Source organism: Anopheles coustani, chromosome 2, assembly GCF_943734705.1.
Source record: "Anopheles coustani chromosome 2, idAnoCousDA_361_x.2, whole genome shotgun sequence".
Lineage (NCBI taxonomy): Eukaryota > Metazoa > Arthropoda > Insecta > Diptera > Culicidae > Anopheles > Anopheles coustani.
The window spans coordinates 50,084,832-50,104,409 of record NC_071289.1 but is presented as its reverse complement, the minus strand read 5'-3'; the positions used below and the strand labels follow the sequence as shown (position 1 = coordinate 50,104,409).

At 41.1% G+C, this 19,578-nt stretch overlaps 1 protein-coding gene across 1 annotated transcript; it reads right to left on the bottom strand.

Moving 5' to 3' along the window:
• Nucleotides 1-634: 634 nt before the first annotated feature.
• Nucleotides 635-7,011, bottom strand: LOC131264553 (uncharacterized). The gene is made up of 3 exons (XM_058266838.1): nt 6,702-7,011; nt 6,385-6,614; nt 635-655 (listed from the first exon to the last, which is right to left on the bottom strand). Exons 1-3 carry the CDS (start codon nt 7,009-7,011, stop codon nt 635-637), a joined length of 561 nt encoding a protein of 186 aa, XP_058122821.1.
• Between the last annotated feature and the right edge of the window lie 12,567 nt (nt 7,012-19,578).

Genomic DNA, 19,578 nt, shown 5'->3' with positions numbered 1-19,578 from the left:
GCATGTAAGCGATTTGTTGTTGCTAGTTCGCAACACCACGGATTATTACGTGCCGAAAGATGCCAGGACATTTTTGAAAACGTCCACACGTGTTGGAAGGCTAATAGCGACTGTTGCTGGTGGTCAGCTTTGGTATCAGGGGATTGAAACCGCGCTGCAAAACTATTTCTGGAAAGTGTAAACTATTTGTTTATTCGCTTCCTCAATGAAGTAATGCCAAATAATTTCCATGTCATTTATTTTTAGTAACACGAAGCCCATCGTTGATCGTTTTGAGATCAATCTCTCAATGGATGGGTTTCCCATTTGTAATAATGGTCCAACCCAACTTTGGCCCATTTTAATGCAACTGCATAACGTTTCTGGAGCACAAATTATAGTAATAGGTATTTTTTGTGGAAGCAGCAAGCCAAATAATTGCGAGGATTGTTTGCGGCCAATGGTGACAGAGCTAAATGCACTTATGGAATCTGGCTTCCAAATGGGAGAGAAAGTGTATCATGTACATCTCCGGCTTATTGCAGCAGACTCACCAGCCAGAGCTTTTATAAAAGGTATACAAAAAACCAAATTGTTACTTTTAAAATAGGTCTTATTTTAAAAAACATTCTTTTATACATTCATCAGGTGTCGCCTACTTCAATGCAATCCACGGCTGCATGAAATGCAAATGTGTAGGAGAACACGTTAAAGATGGTCGAAAAGTTATTTTTGAAAACACCGAAGCAGCAAAACGCACTGTTGTGGAGTTTAGAAATGGATCATATGTTGAGCGCTTGTAGTTACCATCCCCACTACTAGATATAAAAAAAATCAATATTATAGAAAATGTTATATTAGGAGATAGGTTACATTTGGTAGATCCAGGAGTGATGAGGAAATTGTTGAAAGGCTGAGCACATGGTGGTTTGGAACCTTTTAAAAAGTGGACATCGAAGCAATCCAATAAGTTCAACCAATTAATTAAGCATATTGAATTTCCGTCAGAAATTACCAATCAAACTCTGCGGCCTTTGCATTACCTGCACTATTGAAAAGGTACGGAGTATCGTGCAATTTTCACTATGCAAGCCTAGCTATACTGGCAGGATTGTTAAACGAAGACGCGTTTCACCACTTCAAATTACTTTATTGTGCGATCACTATGCTGTCAACTAAATATTATAGCCAATATTGGGCATACGCGGACACGTTACTTAATACAGTCGTTAATCAATTTGGTAGTATACTACTGTGTCCAATACGTAAGGTGACTTTGGTACGCAAACTGTGCGCGTCCAAGGTATTGGCGGATTGTTATTTTTTAATTGTTGAAATATGTGTTTTTGACTTCTTCAGCAAATTTCATGTAAAAATATTCATCAGGATAGGAGATATGATTTTTTTTGTGGCCTACTACACGTATGACCCTTCCTATCCTAAGTTATAAGTATAAGTTAAGTTATAGTTAGGAAGAATCCTATCCTAAGTTAAAATTAAGGAGTGGTGAGGTATGGCTCTTTATTAAGAAAAGGGAACAAAGATGGATGGTTTTTAACCAAAGATGATATTATAATGCAGTACAGTTCTGCTAAAGATGATTCTAACTAAATCGAAATTGAGGGCCATATTTTGCCGAATCACATACCAGCATTTAGCTATCCTTGTACTGCAAATTTTGTCCACACATACAATGCGAGCATGGACAATCTTACAACATCAGTTGTGCCCATAAAATTAAGTGAAATTAAATGTAAGCTAGTAGCAGCTAGGACAGGTCAAGAATCGGAAGCTACTGTGACCGGCAGGAAAAAGTGCCCACTTCGAATTTTGTTGATTTTCGCTCAATATTTTTTTCTCAATTCAACTAAATATTCTGCAAGTATTTTTCGTATATTGATTTACATATTTGATATAAGATCCACTAATGAGTAAGCGAAAACAAACATATTTTTATTTTGGGAAAAAAATAATAAAAAAAAAGTATCTAAAAAAACAGTGACAAGAAAAAGTGCCCACTTTGAAATTTCGAGTTTTGCATAAAGTTTTGCATTGAGGGCTCTTATTCTATTAAACATCTTGCAGAGTAGATCAATTTTCAAGTTCGTTTCCATAATTAGTTTTAACTTTTGGTCAAACTTTTTAAAAAAATCCGCGTCTATTGTGTGCAGAGCAGCTTGCGGCCGTAGGGATGAACTAGTCCGCGGAGAAGGCTCCGGCCGTGGGGATCCACTAATCCCCAGTTTACCCAACGACCCAGGAGGCACGCTTGTCTGCAGCACGTTCAATGGCGGAGGGGACAATCGGGTCCACAAGGTACCTATTGGTAATGGCACAGGGGACCCCGTAGTCTGCCGTGGTGCCGTTGTAGGCGACACGCTGGTCCGCCGTGGTATCATCGACGGAGGGGACTTGGTGGTCCGCAATGCGACCAATGCACGATGGACCGAAGCCGGGATAAAAATCAAAAATTCATTTTTGAATTTCAGAAAAATGAGATATGTTTTCTTAAACTACAAGATGAAACTAAGAAATGACCCAAAAACTAGAGTCTCTGTTCTTCCAGGTTCTGTGAAACAGCCCGTCAAAGTCCAGATTTGTGAAAATATTTCGTGAAAAATTGAAAAAAAACCCTCAACTTTGAAGGTTTGTAACTCCTATAATAATGGCCGGAATCAAATTTCAAGCACAGTTTTGGGAAGGTATATTATCACGCTTTAAAATTGTTGACAGTTTAAGTAAATTGAAATTGAATGTCACAAAATATTAAGCATTGTTTCGCAAAACTCGTGGAATTTAATGGTTACATTTAATTGTTACAAAACATTCTAGACTATAAGTGGGATTGCATCATATTACAATCTTTCACAATCCTTAGTGATGGCGTAAGGTTAAAAACAGAAAATTGAAATATTTTCCAGGAGTTTTGCGAAACAATACTTAATATTTTGTGACATTCAATTTCAATTTACTTAAACTGTCAACAATTTTAAAGCATGATAATATACCTTTCCAAAACTGTGCTTGAAACTCGATTCCGACCATTATTATAGGAGTTACAGACCTTCAAAGCTGATGGATTTTTTTTTCAATTTTTCATGCAATATTTTCACAAATCTTGACTTTGACGGGCTGTTTCTCAGAACCTGGAAGAACAGAGGCTCTAGTTTTTGGGTCATTTCTTAGTTTCATCTTGTAGTTTAAGAAAACATATTTCATTTTTCTGAAATTCAAAAATGAATTTTTGATTTTTATCCCGGCTTCGCTCCATCGTGCACCGGTCCAACTCAGACACAACGGAGTTGGTTTTCTCTTCAACCCCAGCAACTCAACCAATTCGTGGTCGATAAACGTCGATGATGATTCATCATCAAAAAACGCGAAAGTTTCGACAGTTCGCCGTGAATTGTGACCGGGACGTAGCGGAGCAACACGCCATCGTTCGTTGCCGTGTGGGTGTGTTAAGGTTTCGTGAGTGGTGCGACTTGTGTGTCAATGTGTTCGCGTGTCCGTGTGCCCGTGTCGTTTATATCGCCGTGTGGAAGACATTGATGAACATCCGCGCATCCGTGTTTTGTGAGTGGTGTGATTTGCATGCCGTCTGTGTGGTGCCGGGATGCGGTCGGCGTCGTCAAACGCCAAATCATTGCAAGGCCTCCTCCGTCTTGCTGGTGCACATCCGCCATCGCGCCGCGCTCCTCCCGGTCGTTGCACTCAGCTGGGCGATCAACCGACTCCATCGCGCTATTCCCGCTGTGGTCAACACTCACGGTACGATCAGCTGCCCATGAAACATTCGGCCATATAAAATTGAGTGACATATGGGGCCGAAATTCGGAACCCTATTTGGTACCAAATTCAGCGAAACTCGGCCTCCGAGCTACACCACTCAACTCTCCGGGCCCCACGCTCCAGACCAAAAGAGACGAAAAAAAAGAGCTCGGGGCCGTGTGTGCGAGCTGCTCACTGTACTTTTCGCTTTCACCGATGGCTATGTTTGTCTCACCTCACACCACATGTGTGCCGGTGTCGTATTTGGTGGTTCTTGTCTTTTCGTCAGTCGTTCCGTGACGCTCCTGTGAGGCGGATGCATGTTGCTCGTCTGATGGGGATTTGCATGCACGTAATTCCCATTCATGGTTTGGCTGGATCGGGTGGCAGGTTCTGTCAGGGGTTTTGATGCGGTCTTGTGTTCGTCAAGAATTACGGTCTGCACGTCATACGCGTAAGTCTATTCTTTCTTCGAAAAACAGACACGTTCGTACGCAATAAGTATCGTTGATTTTTAACGCATGTTGGTCACGCATATTTTTTTTTTCTGAAGCCAAAATCAGATTTTTTTGACGATTTTTTTTATTTTAGAAATGGAATTGGCTTCGTCTGATGACATGCTGATGTCAAAGACTTGGTCGTGACTCATGGAAACAGTTTTTCGGCGTTTCTGGCCAAACGATAAGAGATAGCGACTTGACGTCTTCGACAAAGTTGTAGAGTAAATTATAATACAACATTCGTTCCTTAACCACTTTCCCGTACAAGGGATCCTCGACGATGAAAACAGAGCTAGAACATAAAAATTCTAGAATTTGCTTTTTTTCTATTTGCTGTGTTTGCTTCTTTTTATTAATTTGTAACTTCATGTGCTGTAAACAAATAATTTAAAATCCAAAAAATCCTCATGCGAAACAATTTTATCGAAAGAACCATCTTTCTATCGCTTTTGGATGTGTGGAACTGCCTGACCATGTTACCAGTGGTTCACAATCGTTGATTTGTATTATTCAAACCAATTAAAAATTTTCAATGTTTTTACAAAAGTCAAAGATAAAAAAAGACAAAAAAAGTTTTACAATGTCATAAATATTCTTGTGTGAAGGGGAATAATCATAAGCGTTCAATACCAATAAACTGTGGAAAAAATGTCTATCATTTTTTGAGCTTTCGAACCGCTGCGTGAAAGGCAGCACAATGTGTGGTATGGTATGTATGTATGCTACTGCCCAGTATGGCGGGTACGACGTAAACACCAAGTACACGGGAGAACATTCTCGATGTTTTGCTTTTCGCTGTACGTCGGTGGGACGATCGCTCGATTCTCTTCTACCGATTCTCTCGTTCCATCGATTCCATATGATCCATGCTCCCGAGACTCAGCCGGAGTACGGACCCCATAGGCGCGAAAGCGATAGAAGACATCTAAATCACGGCTCAGTATTGCTTGCGCGGTCGCCCCCATTATCAGAGGCGGAGCCCTTTAAAAATTGACCGAAAACTCTCAAAAATGTTTCATTGGTGAACCCCTGGTCACAGCTTTCCGCAACCGCATGCGGTTGCGTTTTTTCCCATGGGAGAGATAGGAGCTGTCATGGGCTGTCACCGCAGACGGTTTCTGTACTAAAAAATCAAACGAGTTTGATTCTTGCCGCAGACTATTGCGTTTGTCAATTGCATCTGTCAATCGAATGTGTCAATTCGGGCGGGAAGCGATGGATGGGAAAGTAGCAACGAATGGAAATAAAAGAATGAATTTCGAAGAAATGAAACCAATGTATGTTTGTTGCGTAGCATGTACATTCGAGTAGAACCTTGTAGTAGAACGACAGAAAGCGACAATGATGGACGACGAATTGCTTATTAGCTTGGTTCAAACACATAAATGTTTGTGGTGCCCAGCTGATGTAAATTATAAAAGTTTGAAAGCCAAAGTAGCAGCATGGCGTGCGATTAGTGATATACTAGGAACAAGTGGTAAATATTTAAATTTCAGCATAGCATAATTCTCTATGCCATGCTTCGGTATGTTTCAGGTCAAGCACACAGGGAGGGAGATAAGACACACCGAATGTGATCTATGATTTGGTCTTGCATATATTGAGCTTCACCATACTTGTTAACACGTTAAGCGCTATGCGCCAATTGCACTACTTTCCGTTCTGCCAGCGATTCGTAGAAACGCCGGCCTACCTAACGGGTCCGAGCAGACCGACGCCGGCTTACGGGAAATAACACTGTCGGCCCCACGGGCCCGACGTAGCGCTTAACGTGTTAACCTAACCCGAATCCCTTGATAAAACTAACTATTTCAAAACTAAGCTACTGGTTATTTATAACAAATTAACCTACCATAGATCTATACAACCTATCTTTACTAAACTTACATATACCTGTACCTAATCTATTTCTAATAATATTTCTTAAACTTACCTATAACTTATATCATTAGTCTATAACAATTCTATTTACATAAAAGTAGTCTTTAAAACTATCTCGTACTCTACAAGCTTCACGCGATGGGTGATTGTACGTTCTCCCTACATTAGTGGTTGAGCTTGGTAATGTTGGAGAATGATCCGCTGGTATTGCTTCATTTATACAAATATTATGTAATAAACAAACTGTTCTGACCACTTTATCAACATTGTCTGGGTCCAGCTGTATTTCAGTTTTCAAGCATCTCCATTTAGCTACAAGGAGCCCAAATGCACACTCTACTACATTTCTTGAGCTACTAAGCTTCTCATTGAAAAATTCTTTTTGAGGATCTAGATTATTGCCAGCGTAGGGGCGCAATAAATACTTTTTTAATGGATAGCCCTGGTCCCCAATCAGTACAAAGGGCAACTCCTCATCTGTGCCTAGGGGTGGTGTTGGTGAAGGAACATTTAGCCTATTAGTTTCTAATAGTCTATATAATATTGAACTATTGAAAACTCGTGCATCACTTCGTCTGCCATAATCTCCAACATCTACAAAAATAAACCGTCTGTCGGCATCAGCCACAGCTTGTAAATGTATCGAAAAAAATTTTTTATAGTTGAAAAAATTAGACCCGCTATTGTTAGGACATTTTATCCTGATGTGTTTTCCATCGATGGCGCCAACACAATTAGGAAAACCAAATCGTTCGTAGAACATTTGTGAGACCTGCTTGAGTGCTGCGGTTGTTGGGAACGGCATAAATCCTTCATGTAGTGTGTCCCATATGGCATCGCACGTTTCGTAAATTATTTTCGAAACCGTATTGTGGGGCATTCTAAACGTGAATGCCAACGCGCGGTAGCTTATTCCGGTTGACAAAAACCTAATATGATAGAAAATAAAATTTAATATTAGATATTTTTTTAACTCTACTGTTTATTTTTTTACACGAAGCAGCAAGGAATAGATGGAGGTATATGAGGGACACCTACACCAAAAAACAAAAAAAAACAAAACGAGCCAACTGGGTCAGGTGCAGCAGAAACTAGTCAACCCTGGCCATATCTGGACCAAATGTCTTTTATGAAAGACACAGTGTCGTCGAGGAAAAGAGTTGGTAATTTGCAAGCTACGCAAGGTATGATAAAATAAAATTTATAATGCTTGTTACAATATATTCTAACAAACAACATATGCATCCATTTCAGAACATTTGGAAACGCCGTGCATAGATGAAGGAGGGGAAGCGGAATTTGAAAACGTAGAGTTTTTGGATGAAGCCCACGAATTGTCTTTTGAAGTACCGCAGAAAAAAAAGAAAAACAACGCGTTGTTAGAGAATTTGCTTGAAACGGAAAAGGAAAAGACGGAATTGATGAAGAGATTATTCAAAAAGAAATCTAGCACGGAAAAATTTTTGATGAGCTGCGTAGAGCCGATAGAAACACTACCGATGTGTGAACAACTTAAACTTAGAATAGATATAATGAAATTAATTGCAGAAGCAGTAGAAAAAACTAGCAACAATTAACTTTAATATTAATTACTTTTTCTGTTAACGTGCGTTTGATTGAAATATACTATTACATAATTACCAATAGATTTTTCGATTTGACTCTTATTCTAGACCCTCTAACCTTGTCCTCAAAATGATAGATAAAGGGTGTCTCCGAAAGTATAAGCACGATTTCTAAATTTTTGGAAAACGGATGACGCCACACAGTTGATTCTTCGGGTGTTTGATTGTTTAAATTCAAACCTACTAGATAGTGCATCGAAACTATTTTCGAAACAAAAGCGTTCTGCACAAATAGTGTTCGACTCCTAACATTTTGCTAAGAAAAATTGGCGAAATCGGTAGGTGCCACCTAAATTGAGGTGGAAGGATGGCGTAGATGAAGCCGCCAATAAAGCCGGGATACGGAATGGGACCAGCGTGGCGAGCGACCGTGAACGGTTTCGGATGGAGCTTCGTCAGACCAAGACCGCTCAGCGGTTGTAGCGCCACATAAGTAAGTAAGTAACGAAGGCACACTTGAGAAAACACAAGGAAACATGAGATAAACATTCATACCTTAATGTTAAAAATAGTCGTTGTTCTGCGCTGATGTACGGCCGTCGAGTAGGATGTTTTGTAATTTTGTTCTTGATTTTACTCAAGATGTAGTAAAACGTGCGTTGCGGCAATCGCGTGTATTGAAAAAATTTGTCATCTTGCTGCAATAGCCGCTCGAACAGCAAGCGAAATTCTCCCTCACTATCTCTTATTTCCCACAATGGATTTACACCCTGTCGCTGGGTTAAAAGTAAATATCGTAATGCCAGACTTGTGCCAGCAAGCATTAAACCGTGAAGTTCGTCGTCACCCATTTCGAATAAAAATTGATACTAAATATTTGTTACGACAATCTTTAATGTTTGTTTATTTTGAAAAGAAGTTTGTTTACGTTTCAAGCTCCCAACGTATTTGACAACCGCACGACCCTGCGTCGAGCTGTGACCAGCTTACGCATGCCGCAGCGTCAAAACGCAACCGCATGCGGTTGCGCAAAGCTATGACCAGGGGTTGACGCCATCGCGCTAGATGCCCCTCGGTCGACGCACCCAGTAACACCTTCGTTTGGCTCAGCGCTGCGCCACGGCGCTGGCCACCTTTGGCCATCCGTTCTGGACGACTCGCCCCTTTCCATTGCCAACAGTCGTTCCGCCAACCGCAGCTCCCGGCGCTCCATTTCGAGCTCAAGCTCGCGACGCTCGATCCGAAATCGTCGTTTCTCGATTTCGAACTCGCGCCGGACCAAGCTTAGCTTGGTCTCACACTGAGTGTGCCATTTGTACTGAGTGTGCCAGGGTTTCTACAAACCATTTGTAACAGTAATGGAAAAGAAAATTTCGCCACAGATACAGGAACAGATACAAAATTGGATTGATGAGGACTGTTCTATATCTTTACAAAAGATATCACACAAAATATTAGAAAAAATGCATAGGGGAATTCAATTACTCTCTGAAAAGGATGTATTAGTACCCTGAGAGAAGAAACACAGGAGCTACTTTAGAAGTTCGTAAAGATTATGCTATTACATTTTCAGCACTTCCCGCAAGTACGCCAGAATTGAACGAATTTAAGGGCCAAGCCTCTCCTTAGGATTTACTTGTTGAATAAAACAATTGTTTGAATTATATTTACTTTCGTTTTACTTTAATTGTATCGATAGCTTTTGAATATTAATAGAATTCTGAGAAAAGAAGAAAATAAAATTAGAAGAATGTGCATACTAAACCGCCAGAGAACTTCTTGTAACGTAATGGGCCAATCGTAATCAACCCTGCATTTATAAACTTAGCTGGTTGAAGATGGCAAATGTTTAGTAACGTTTGGTATATATTTAGTACGGTCTCACGAATGCAGATGAACGTCAAATGTTTACTTACGGTTGGCGGTTATTTAGAAGACAGTGACAGATGTTTCGGTGGGCTCGAAAACGGTGTAATAGAAATATTTTCTTTCAGATTCCTTTCAACCACATTATCCTATAGAGCTTTAGCGTTTTTGTTCCGCATATCAAAACAAAATGTTGGACAAATTCTATATAAAGTATGTGAAGCAATATGGACCACTCTGAGGCATGACATGCCATTTCCTGCTGCTGCAACTTTTTCAACAGACAGCGGAGGAGTCCGAAACACTAACCGGATTTCCCAACGTATGCAGCTACATCGATGGGAAACATGTGCGTATTTAGTGCCCTAATTCATCCGGATCGTTATTCTACAATTATAAAAACTATAATTCTATTCATTTGCAAGCGGTAGCAGATCAGAAAGGAAAGTGTCTGACAATATATATAGATTATGGTCGAAGAGCTGATAGTGGAGTTTTTGTAGAAAGTAACACGTTCCGAAATATTCAACTTAACATTTTGAAGTTCCCTCCAGCCAGAGTAATAGATGGTTTAGAGCTACCTTATGTACCTCTAGGAGATCAGGGATACCCATTAAAACCATACCTATTGAGACCGTACTCAACAGGAGACGATGATGATGAAGGAGTGTATAATTGTTTTTTGAGTAAGACTAGACGAACAGTTGAATGAGCCTTTGGAATTTGGTTAGCAAATGGAGATGTTTGAAAACTGAGCTGCAAGTCAATCCGGATCATGTTGATACGATTGTAAAAACCACGTGTTTACTGCATAACATTTGAATCAACTGTAGAGAAAGTCAGGGATCTCAAAGGTTTTATTCTATCAATCGAGAAAATGAAACGCCTTCGTTAAGCCGGCGTTTCCACCATTGAAGTCAGCAAGCATAAAATATTCGAGACAAATTTAAACATTATATTGTGCGAAATATTGTTCATGTTACTGATGAATAGTGTAGTATGTCTTCTTCTTCTTGGCGTAACGACCTCTTGGTCATGCCGGCCCGTTAAGAGCTTACGAGACTTGTTTCCCTGTTGTACGTGGATAGTCAGTCCTCTCGTACAGGGGAGGGTCCGGTCTCGTCAGGGGAGGGTCCGGGTGGGATTCGAACCCACGCCGTCGAGGTGGTGAGCCCCGGCGCTCATGGGCCGATTTTCTAACCGCCGCTACCGCTCGGCTGTCGCGGACCCCCGGGAAAACCGGAGAGTGTCGAACAATATTTGCGGCCGTTTGTGCAGGAAATGAACATTTTTATGGAAAGAGGTTTGAAATTCTGCGATAAACAAGAACATTTTTCGATCAGTGTATTTATCGCCGATTATCCAGCACGGTCAGTCATAAAGTCAGTGAAGTGTACCATGTTAGGAGTAGACATCAAACCGGAAAATAAAGTTATCTTTGACTCCGTGTATGCCGAATTGCGTACGGACGCTGGCTTTCGGGCTAGAGAAGAGTCGATGGTCCTTCCAACAGAAGAACGGTGTGTCTTCGTACATTTCGAAGACACTGCTTCCTTTTGAGGTGAATCGACCATTTCGGTCCCTCGATAATGTCCAAGTTTGGAAAGGAACCGAGTATAGGTCCTTTCTGCATTATATCAGTGTTGTGGTCTACAGAGATTTTATGTATTTGGATGCATATAATCACTACTTGCTCTACTTTAGCGCTGTGACGATATTTTCATCATCGACACATAAAAGCTATTGGTCATTAGCGGAAAGACCCCTTACACAATTTGTTAAGACGCATAAGACGCATTACGGTCGATGCCATTTGACAAGCAATTTCCACAATCTCCATCACGTGCATGGAGACGTTGTGGTACATGGACCGCTTGATAATTTTTCTGCGTTATGCTTTGAGAACCATTTACCACATCTCAAACGCTGTGTGAATAGGAAGCGAGATGTTTGGAGCAAGTGGCAGTACGAACGCATCTATATGCATCAATTCATACAGCCGCTTGCCAGCCACCAAAGTTTCCTATCTTGAAGGAGAAAGGTGCTGGGGTGCACGTAACAACCGATTTCGTCCTTATGCCAAATGAGAAAGATCAATGGTTTTTGACCAGATCCAATGGCATAGTTAAGTTTATGGAAGCGAAAAAAAATAGTACGCACGTCTTTTTACTTGGAAACCAATACAATACTCAGACGAAGATGTTTGAAATCAATTAGGTGGACGATGATAGACCTATCCAGTTATCGTCCGCCTCTTTGAACATTTATCAAGTCCATAAAAACACTCCGTCTCGGCGGGTGGTAGTATCCCTTTTTCTGTATTATGTAAGTTAGTTTACGTTCCTCCACGCTCCCTCTACCTGCACGCTCTCTTTCCCGCTATCATCTCAACCCTACTCTATCACCTTCCGAATTCTCTGCTTTCATTCCTTTGCTACATGCTTTTATGCCTGACTAACAAATTTTACTAACCCTTTTCATGAATTTTTAATCACAACTACCACCTTCGTACTGGTTAATCGCTGCCCGAGACGTGGGACGACTGCTTTTGCCGCTTTGATGCCCCCATAGTGATTTGTTTGATCGTTTGGAATTAGAAATTCATTTTGATCAAGTTACTGTGGATCAGGGGCCTGCGGGTGACCATGCAAAACTGACAAAAATCCCATTCATTTTAGGTAGATGTACATAATAGGATAAATGTATATAGTAGTATTTATTATTTGAATTATTGAATGTATATAGTAATATTACATTAATATTATCTAAGATCCAACTAGAATATCTTACGCGTGTAACGATGACCGTGCTGATTTCAAGTCTCTGGGGACCGCTGTGTCTTCACGATAGAGGGATTTACGAGTATATACAGTGACCCCAAGAAGTATTCGTCTAGACGAATATTTGTTGGAAAGACCCGATTTAAAAGCCTAGTAGGCACACAAAAAAATTCTTAAGGTCAGATCGAGTGAGGTAATGGCCAAGGCACTGTCATTGCTTGATAAAAATAAAAAAATATAAAAACTTAACAGTAAAATAAATTACAAACTAAAAAGTTTATATTTTGCAAGCGCAAAAAGTATTCGTCCTATATAATAATTTTCCTTCCGAGGGTCGACCATGGCCCAACAAACACGCGCGCGAAAAGTAACCCTTATTCGATCGATGGCTGATTCAATGTCGCTACCAATTCAAAATCAGAAAAATGGGACTGTTAAGCAAAACCGACCCTTCTGAACGTTGTTGTTGGAATTTTGTGCTGTTAGTGTGTGTAAGAGTGAGAGAAAGAAATAGGGAGAGGTAGAACGAGAAAATGAGAGCGAGAGAGAGAGACATACAGTTAAGATAGAAGCTGACATAGTGGGAAGAAGAGAGATAAAAGAGGAGAGGAGAGAGAGAGGGAGAGCGAGAATGCGAGCGGCATAGGACGGTATGTCCGAGCTGTGCGAGCAGGTAGCTTTACCTTCCGCGAAACGAACTACGCAAGAGATGAGGGATAGTTCTTCCGCGATACACAGAAAGTGAGGGATAGCAAGCGGCAGAGTGTGCCGGATGTCGAGCCGATACTGCGCCTTTCGTGAATCGTCACACACATGGAAGGGTTCTGCAACACGAACGAAAGAAAGAAGAAACCGGAAACGAGGGGAATAATGAGCCGCAGAATTTGCAGCGAATGGGCACGTATGGTATGGAGAGAGAAGGATGTGCACCGGCAACACTGGCTTTTCGGTAAGCTCAGGCTGCGAGTAAGTGCTTTTGACTTCTTTGAATTGTTTTGTTCCTGTTTGAGTTGATTTGTGCTATGGCCGAAACAATGCCCAATTTAAATCTCAATAATGTGGATTATCATGCGTAGCAGGAGTTACGAGACGTAAACAAATTGTATAATATTCGCGCGAATGTCAGTTTTGCTGTCATTTTTTTTTTGTTTCGTATCGACGCTCCTATTCGTGAGCCGATCCAAATGAAAGCGCATTCAGTGTTGATTTGAATGTTTAACTGTAACAAATTACAGACAGGTAATGTGTTCACCGAAATCTTTTGAACAAACATTAAACATCATCACAAACAACTATTTTCCATCGGCTTGCAAGCAATACCAGTTGCGCAAATTTTTGCAAATCTATTTGTCACTCGACGACCGAAAACACATTTGCGCAGATTTTGACAGTTTATTGACTAACTGACATTTTACCGTTTGCAAAGGTTGCAGTACCCGGTTGCATGTGCTGTGTGGCACAGAAACTGGTAAAATATGCTGTAATTCGGTTCAAGTCCCTGCCTTCGAAAAACCTTCTACTAACCGAGCTGTTCGATAGACGCGTTTGGTTTTTTGGTTACATTTTGCGATATAACAGTGCTTTCGCATACATATCGATGGGGGCTTCAATTAAAGGGAGACATCTTGCGCGTGAAGATCGGGCTCTGGTCGAACAGAGAGAGGGTCAGATTATTTCGTAATTTTTATCCCACAATTCGTATTTGTATTTGAACCCACTTATCGCTCGGCAATTGTCAACACAATATACCTTCTGCGGAAAGACCTAGAAACTGTAACGGGGACGGCATAGAACCTACAATGAGGCGATAGGGGAGCCAGGGACTGCTGACGGGCCAGGTACCTGGCCTAAAAATCCTAGTCTAGTTGTAAATTGACCGGCTTCCTCTGGGCTTCTCTGAATCTTATTGATGACGCATCAGGCATTGAGTGAAATCTAGCTTACCACGGTCTGGAATTAACGTGTTAAGCGCTCTCTTAGTCCTGTGGAACGGACAGAGTCTCTATTGAAGGGAAGCGAGGTTATTATGGCCGACAGTACATCCCGTTTCTTAAAATAATATGGTCAGTTCGCGTTATTGAAACCTTTTGTTTAGGAGGTATCGGGAAATGAACAAAAATTTGGCAAAAGGCTTTGTTTTACCACTCTTTTTACATTGTTTTCTATCGCCAATGAATGTTTGAACATGCAAGCACTGCTCACTACTCACCGTCGATGGCCAATGACGCATTATCGACTTAACGGAATGCAGTGCAAATGGACGTAGCGCTTAATGTGTTAATTCGGAATGTCCAGTTAGTTCACATCATAGGTCAAAAAACGTCAGAGATAACCTTTGAATAGAACAGTTAATCGTTCGATTGCATAATGCATGCAAGTCTACCAACGAGCTAGCAAAACTTGTGGCCAGTTCTTGTTTTAAAGCTCAATCGGTAATTTATCGATTCTCCAACTCAAAAACATTCGATAATAACCAACGAAAAGCCACGAGCTGTAACCACATAAAAAATGCAAGACTGAGATGCAAGCAAATAATCTTGTTCCAACGGTAAAATATAGTGAAAGGTCCGACATGGTTTGAAGGTGCATGAGTGCAGCAGGAGCGATGCAGTTGCACTTCATTGATGGGGTAATGGATCACGAAACCTACGTTCAAATTTTGAAAAACAGTTGTATAAAAAGCGCCGAGAAGTTAGGATTTCAAGGACGATTCCTATTCCAACAAGATAACGAGCCTAAACACACAGTCGTAAAAACCAAGTTGGGGCTTCGTTATAATGTCCCAAAACAACTCCATTCGCTTCCCACAGAGTCCAGATGAACCCGATAGAACATCTATGGAAGATTTTAGATGATTTCCTTCGAAAACGGACAATCTCTAACAAGGATGAGTTGAAAGGCGCCTTACAAGCAGAATGGGACCGAATACCGCCTACCGTCTTGATAAATTTGGTCAATTCCATGCCACGTAGACCTACAAGTGTCATTGAAGCAAAAGGGATACCGTAAAAAAATATTAAATCCTTACACAGTAAGCTGGTTGCCTCGAAAATAGGACAACAATCCGAAGTAGACGAATATTTTTTGCGTTCATCGTAATGCTTTTTATTGTAACATTGCGCTATGGCCACAAGTGTTGTTAAATTGTACTAGCAAATTTGATTGATATATACGAATTGACCAATCCTCTACCGACCATGGCCGTTTAAACGCATGTTTTGAGCCTACATCGCTCCAAAATATGGGGTTTTCAAGAAATTTTCGTCTAGACGAATACTTTTTGGGCTCACTGTATTCTCACTGTAATTTTTAATAGAGCAGAAATACACTAACAATTCTAACATTTTATTTTTAAATCATAAATCTTGTGCTGATGGTATTCAGGTAAAAATTATAAATATTTGAATTCAAGCTGTAAATCAACTTTTCGATTAGAGATACTTTGGAAGTATGTTTCGAACTAAGTGCATGTAGGTGGTGGAGATATTAAGTTTAATAAATAAATGCTGATGATGATTTGTTTTGATGATGATGTTAAATTAATTTTAGTAATGGATGTGAAAAGCCCTGAGCACCGCGCGCATTAGCGTGGTTTAACATGTATTTTCTAAAACCCGCTCGTATAAAATGTAATTTAAATTGTTCGGCTCAGAGTTATGCTTGGGTATGTGGAGAGCATCATCAACATTCACTTAGTAATACTTCTTCTTGGCGTAACGACCTCTTGGTCATGCCTGCCCGTTAAGGGCTTACGAGACAAACAAGGGAAACAACCCTGTTGTAGTACGTGGATAGTCAGTCCTCTCGTACAGGGGAGGGTCCGGTCTCGGTTGGGATTCGAACCCACGCCGTCGATGTGGTGAGCCCCGGCGCTCATGAGCCGATTTTCTAACCGGCGCTACCGCTCGGCTGTCGCGGACCCCCGCGACTTAGTAATAATAGCCTGTAAATAAACTAACTCTTGGATTTGGGAGGAATGTTTCGAACTATATGGCGGTAGTATGAAGGAAAATAAATAAATGTTGATGATAATTTGTTTTGATGATGATGTTAAATTAATTTTAGTAACGGTTTTAATTTCGAATGCTTTGAAGGAATTAAAAAAGTATAAGTCAAATTCGGTAATTGCTATATTTCTATTTACCTTTTTATATAGTAATATGTATTCGTTTATCATCTAACTTTATTTAACTAACTTAATTTTTGACTCTACTACTACTTTACAATAAATTGTTGTTCATTGGTTAAATTCTCAGAGAATACTGGTCCGCTGACCGACCCACTTGGAGAACTATCCTAACCTGCTCCTATTCCGTTCACACTCGCTAGCTCCTAGTACACGTGGCATTCATTCCAACGCTCACTCTGGTATCTGCTACTTTCGGACCTTCGCTATGCGAATTTTACAATAAAAAAAAATTAACTCCATACGCTTGCTAAAAAGTTTAGAAACGCAAAGAACCACTTACACTAACCATTTTTTTACTCCATTTTTTCGGTTGTACGCTTGGTGGAGCCTTCCATGTATGGCATACTTCCTTGCAGCAAGTGGTTCTCTGCGTTTCTCAACTTTTTCATAATCAGTGCCTTGACCGCGGCCCCATGCGTGCCCTCGCCTCCAACAGTTTGTCCTCCAGTCCTTTTGCACCATTGCAGTGTATCCGGACCACTAGCACTGCGTTGCAAAATGTGAGTCCATCAAAAGATGGTACGCATGATTCATGCGATACTCATACTGCGATACGATACGAACCTGACGCGGGTCAATCTTGGAAGCCAGCCAATCCCAGATTACCGAGAAATATTCTTCCTCGTACAGTTTGAATGAATCTCTAGGTTCTCATGAAGATTCTTGAATCTCTCGGGAATCTCTCTGGATTCATGAATCTCTCCTATTATTATGAGTCCTTAGGGATAGATTATTAATGAATCCTTAGGTATAGATTCATTAATCAATGAAGATTCATGAATCTCTCAATAAAGATTCATGAATCCCGAGAGATTCATGAATCTTCATTGATTAATGAATCTTCAGGGATAGGAATCTAGTTTCGTAATGTTTCGTTGCGTTTGAACTTTATTCATTTACGTTTGGACCATGTACTGATAGGCAACAGTATTTTACTTGGACGTCAAATGTTTACCTTCGGTGATACAGAAGCAGTTGAACGATGCTTACCTGGGCTCGGTGTACGGTGTAAGTTGAATCCGGAAAGAGAACAGTAATGCTGTTAACGCTGGGAGGAGCATCATTGTGTAGTTGATGTGATATAATAATGTAATATAATAATACATAATCTACACATACAAACGTCACGGTCGCCATGTAATATAATAATATATCAACACGAGAACTTTAGGCGTCACAGTTGCTATGATATGTTACATATTCTTCTTTACATCACCTTTTTATCATAATATATCTACACGTGAACTTCCGGCATCACGATTGCCATGATACGAGGGCTGACAATAAAGTAAGGTCTCCAACGCTGCAACTTCGCCGGATCACGCGCTAGGCGAAATCTAGCAACACCGCCGTGTTCCTTGGTTCCCCCACTACCACTTTGCTGCTGGGTGAGGCTTCCCCGACCGCTCAGTCTTGGCTGAGCAGCCTTAAAACGATGGAGGTACCACTCGCGTCAGCGTCCAAGTGCGAATTGCGTTCTGTAATACGTTTTTTGAGTGCAAAAAAGGCGACACCTATTGAAATCCATCGTCAACTACTTGAAGTTTACGGGGAAAAGTGTATGGACATAAAAAACGTGCGTAAGTGGAGCCGCGAGTTCAATTCCGGGCGCACTCATGTTCACGACGAGGAGAGAAGTGGCCGACCGTCGGTCTCGGATGCGATTGTTCAAGCAGTGGAGGCAGAAATGCTCAAAAACCGCCGTGCGACAATTTGGGACTTGGAAGAGAAGCTTGGAGGAGTGTGTAGCAGGGAAACAATCCGTCGTATCCTTGTGAACAACTTGCAGTATCACAAAGTTTCTGCCCGATGGGTGCCGAAACAGCTGACCGAAGACCACATGAAGCGGCGCGTGGAATGTGCGACCAAAGTTGTGGCCCGTTTTGAAGAGGAAGGCGATGATTTTTTGGAAGGGTTTGTTACGGGGGTTGAAACGTGGGCTCATCACTACACACCCGAAACAAAGGAGTCGTCCAAACAATGGCGCCATAGCGATTCTCCGAAACCCAAAAAGTTTAAGGCGACACTGTCAGCCGGCAAGGTGATGGCTACGGTGTTTTGGGATCGCCACGGGGTATTGTTGGGGGATTTCATGCCAAGGGGAACCACTATCAATGCAGCAAGGTACTGTGAGACCCTGGAAAAGCTTCGTCGTGCCATAAAAAAACAAACGCCCGGGATTGCTGAGCAAAGGAGTGAAATTTCACCACGACAACGCGCGCCCGCACACAGCCAACGTTACCCTTGACCTGCTCAAGAAATTTGGCTGGGACATCATCGACCACCCTCCCTATAGTCCCGACGTGGCCCCAAGTGACTACCACATGTTCCCCGCCCTGAAAAAAACATCTCGGAGGGAAGAAGTTTGAAAGTGACGCGGCATACACCTTGACTTCGATGCTCTATATACCTTCGCCAGTTGTTTAGCTTGGTTTAGTCACCTTGTTCAGCAACGAACAAGACGAGCGAATCGTAGCGAAAGCTGAACGTATTGGCACAGAAGCCAACGATCGGGCTTACAAGACAAAGTTCGCGTAGCGTACGACAGAGCTGGCCGGAAGCGGCTGTATATCGACTCATTCGTATCGAAGCAAGGCATTTGGCTCAACTGTAAACTGCATTCAAATTATAAATAAATGCTAAAATAAATAACGTACATATTACTCAATTTTTCGTTTCCTCTTTTAATTAGAAAATTCGGTGGAATACGCCATTTTTTGCCTTCGTTCATACAACCAGATATGGTTCTGTTCGTTGAAGACTGGGAATACCCAATTTGGTTAAGCCACGTAATCCAACCAACTCTGTTTAAAAAAAAACTCACTTGTTTTTCGGTTAGCTAATAAATATAAAAAGATGCTCAATAACTAGTCCTTTCCATAGTTACTTAGGTGATAAATTGCCAAATGTTCTTTCAACTAGTGATGAGAATAACAACTCTTTTAATAGATTTGAATCAGAGTGAATAATCATAACGATGATTCGAATCTTTAAGTCACTCTTTTGTGATTTAAAACGTGTAAAATGATTTATTAACCTTCGAGGTG

Coding starts and splice junctions, on each gene's coding strand:
- LOC131264553 (XM_058266838.1), bottom strand. CDS start 7,011: ATGCCCCACAATACGGTTTCGAAAATAATTTACGAAACGTGCGATGCC. Junction 6,615..6,701: donor TGGAGATTATGGCAGACGAA/GTGATGCACGAG, acceptor CACCACCCCTAG/GCACAGATGAGGAGTTGCCC. Junction 656..6,384: donor CAGACAATGTTGATAAAGTG/GTCAGAACAGTT, acceptor CATTTCATGCAG/CCGTGGATTGCATTGAAGTA.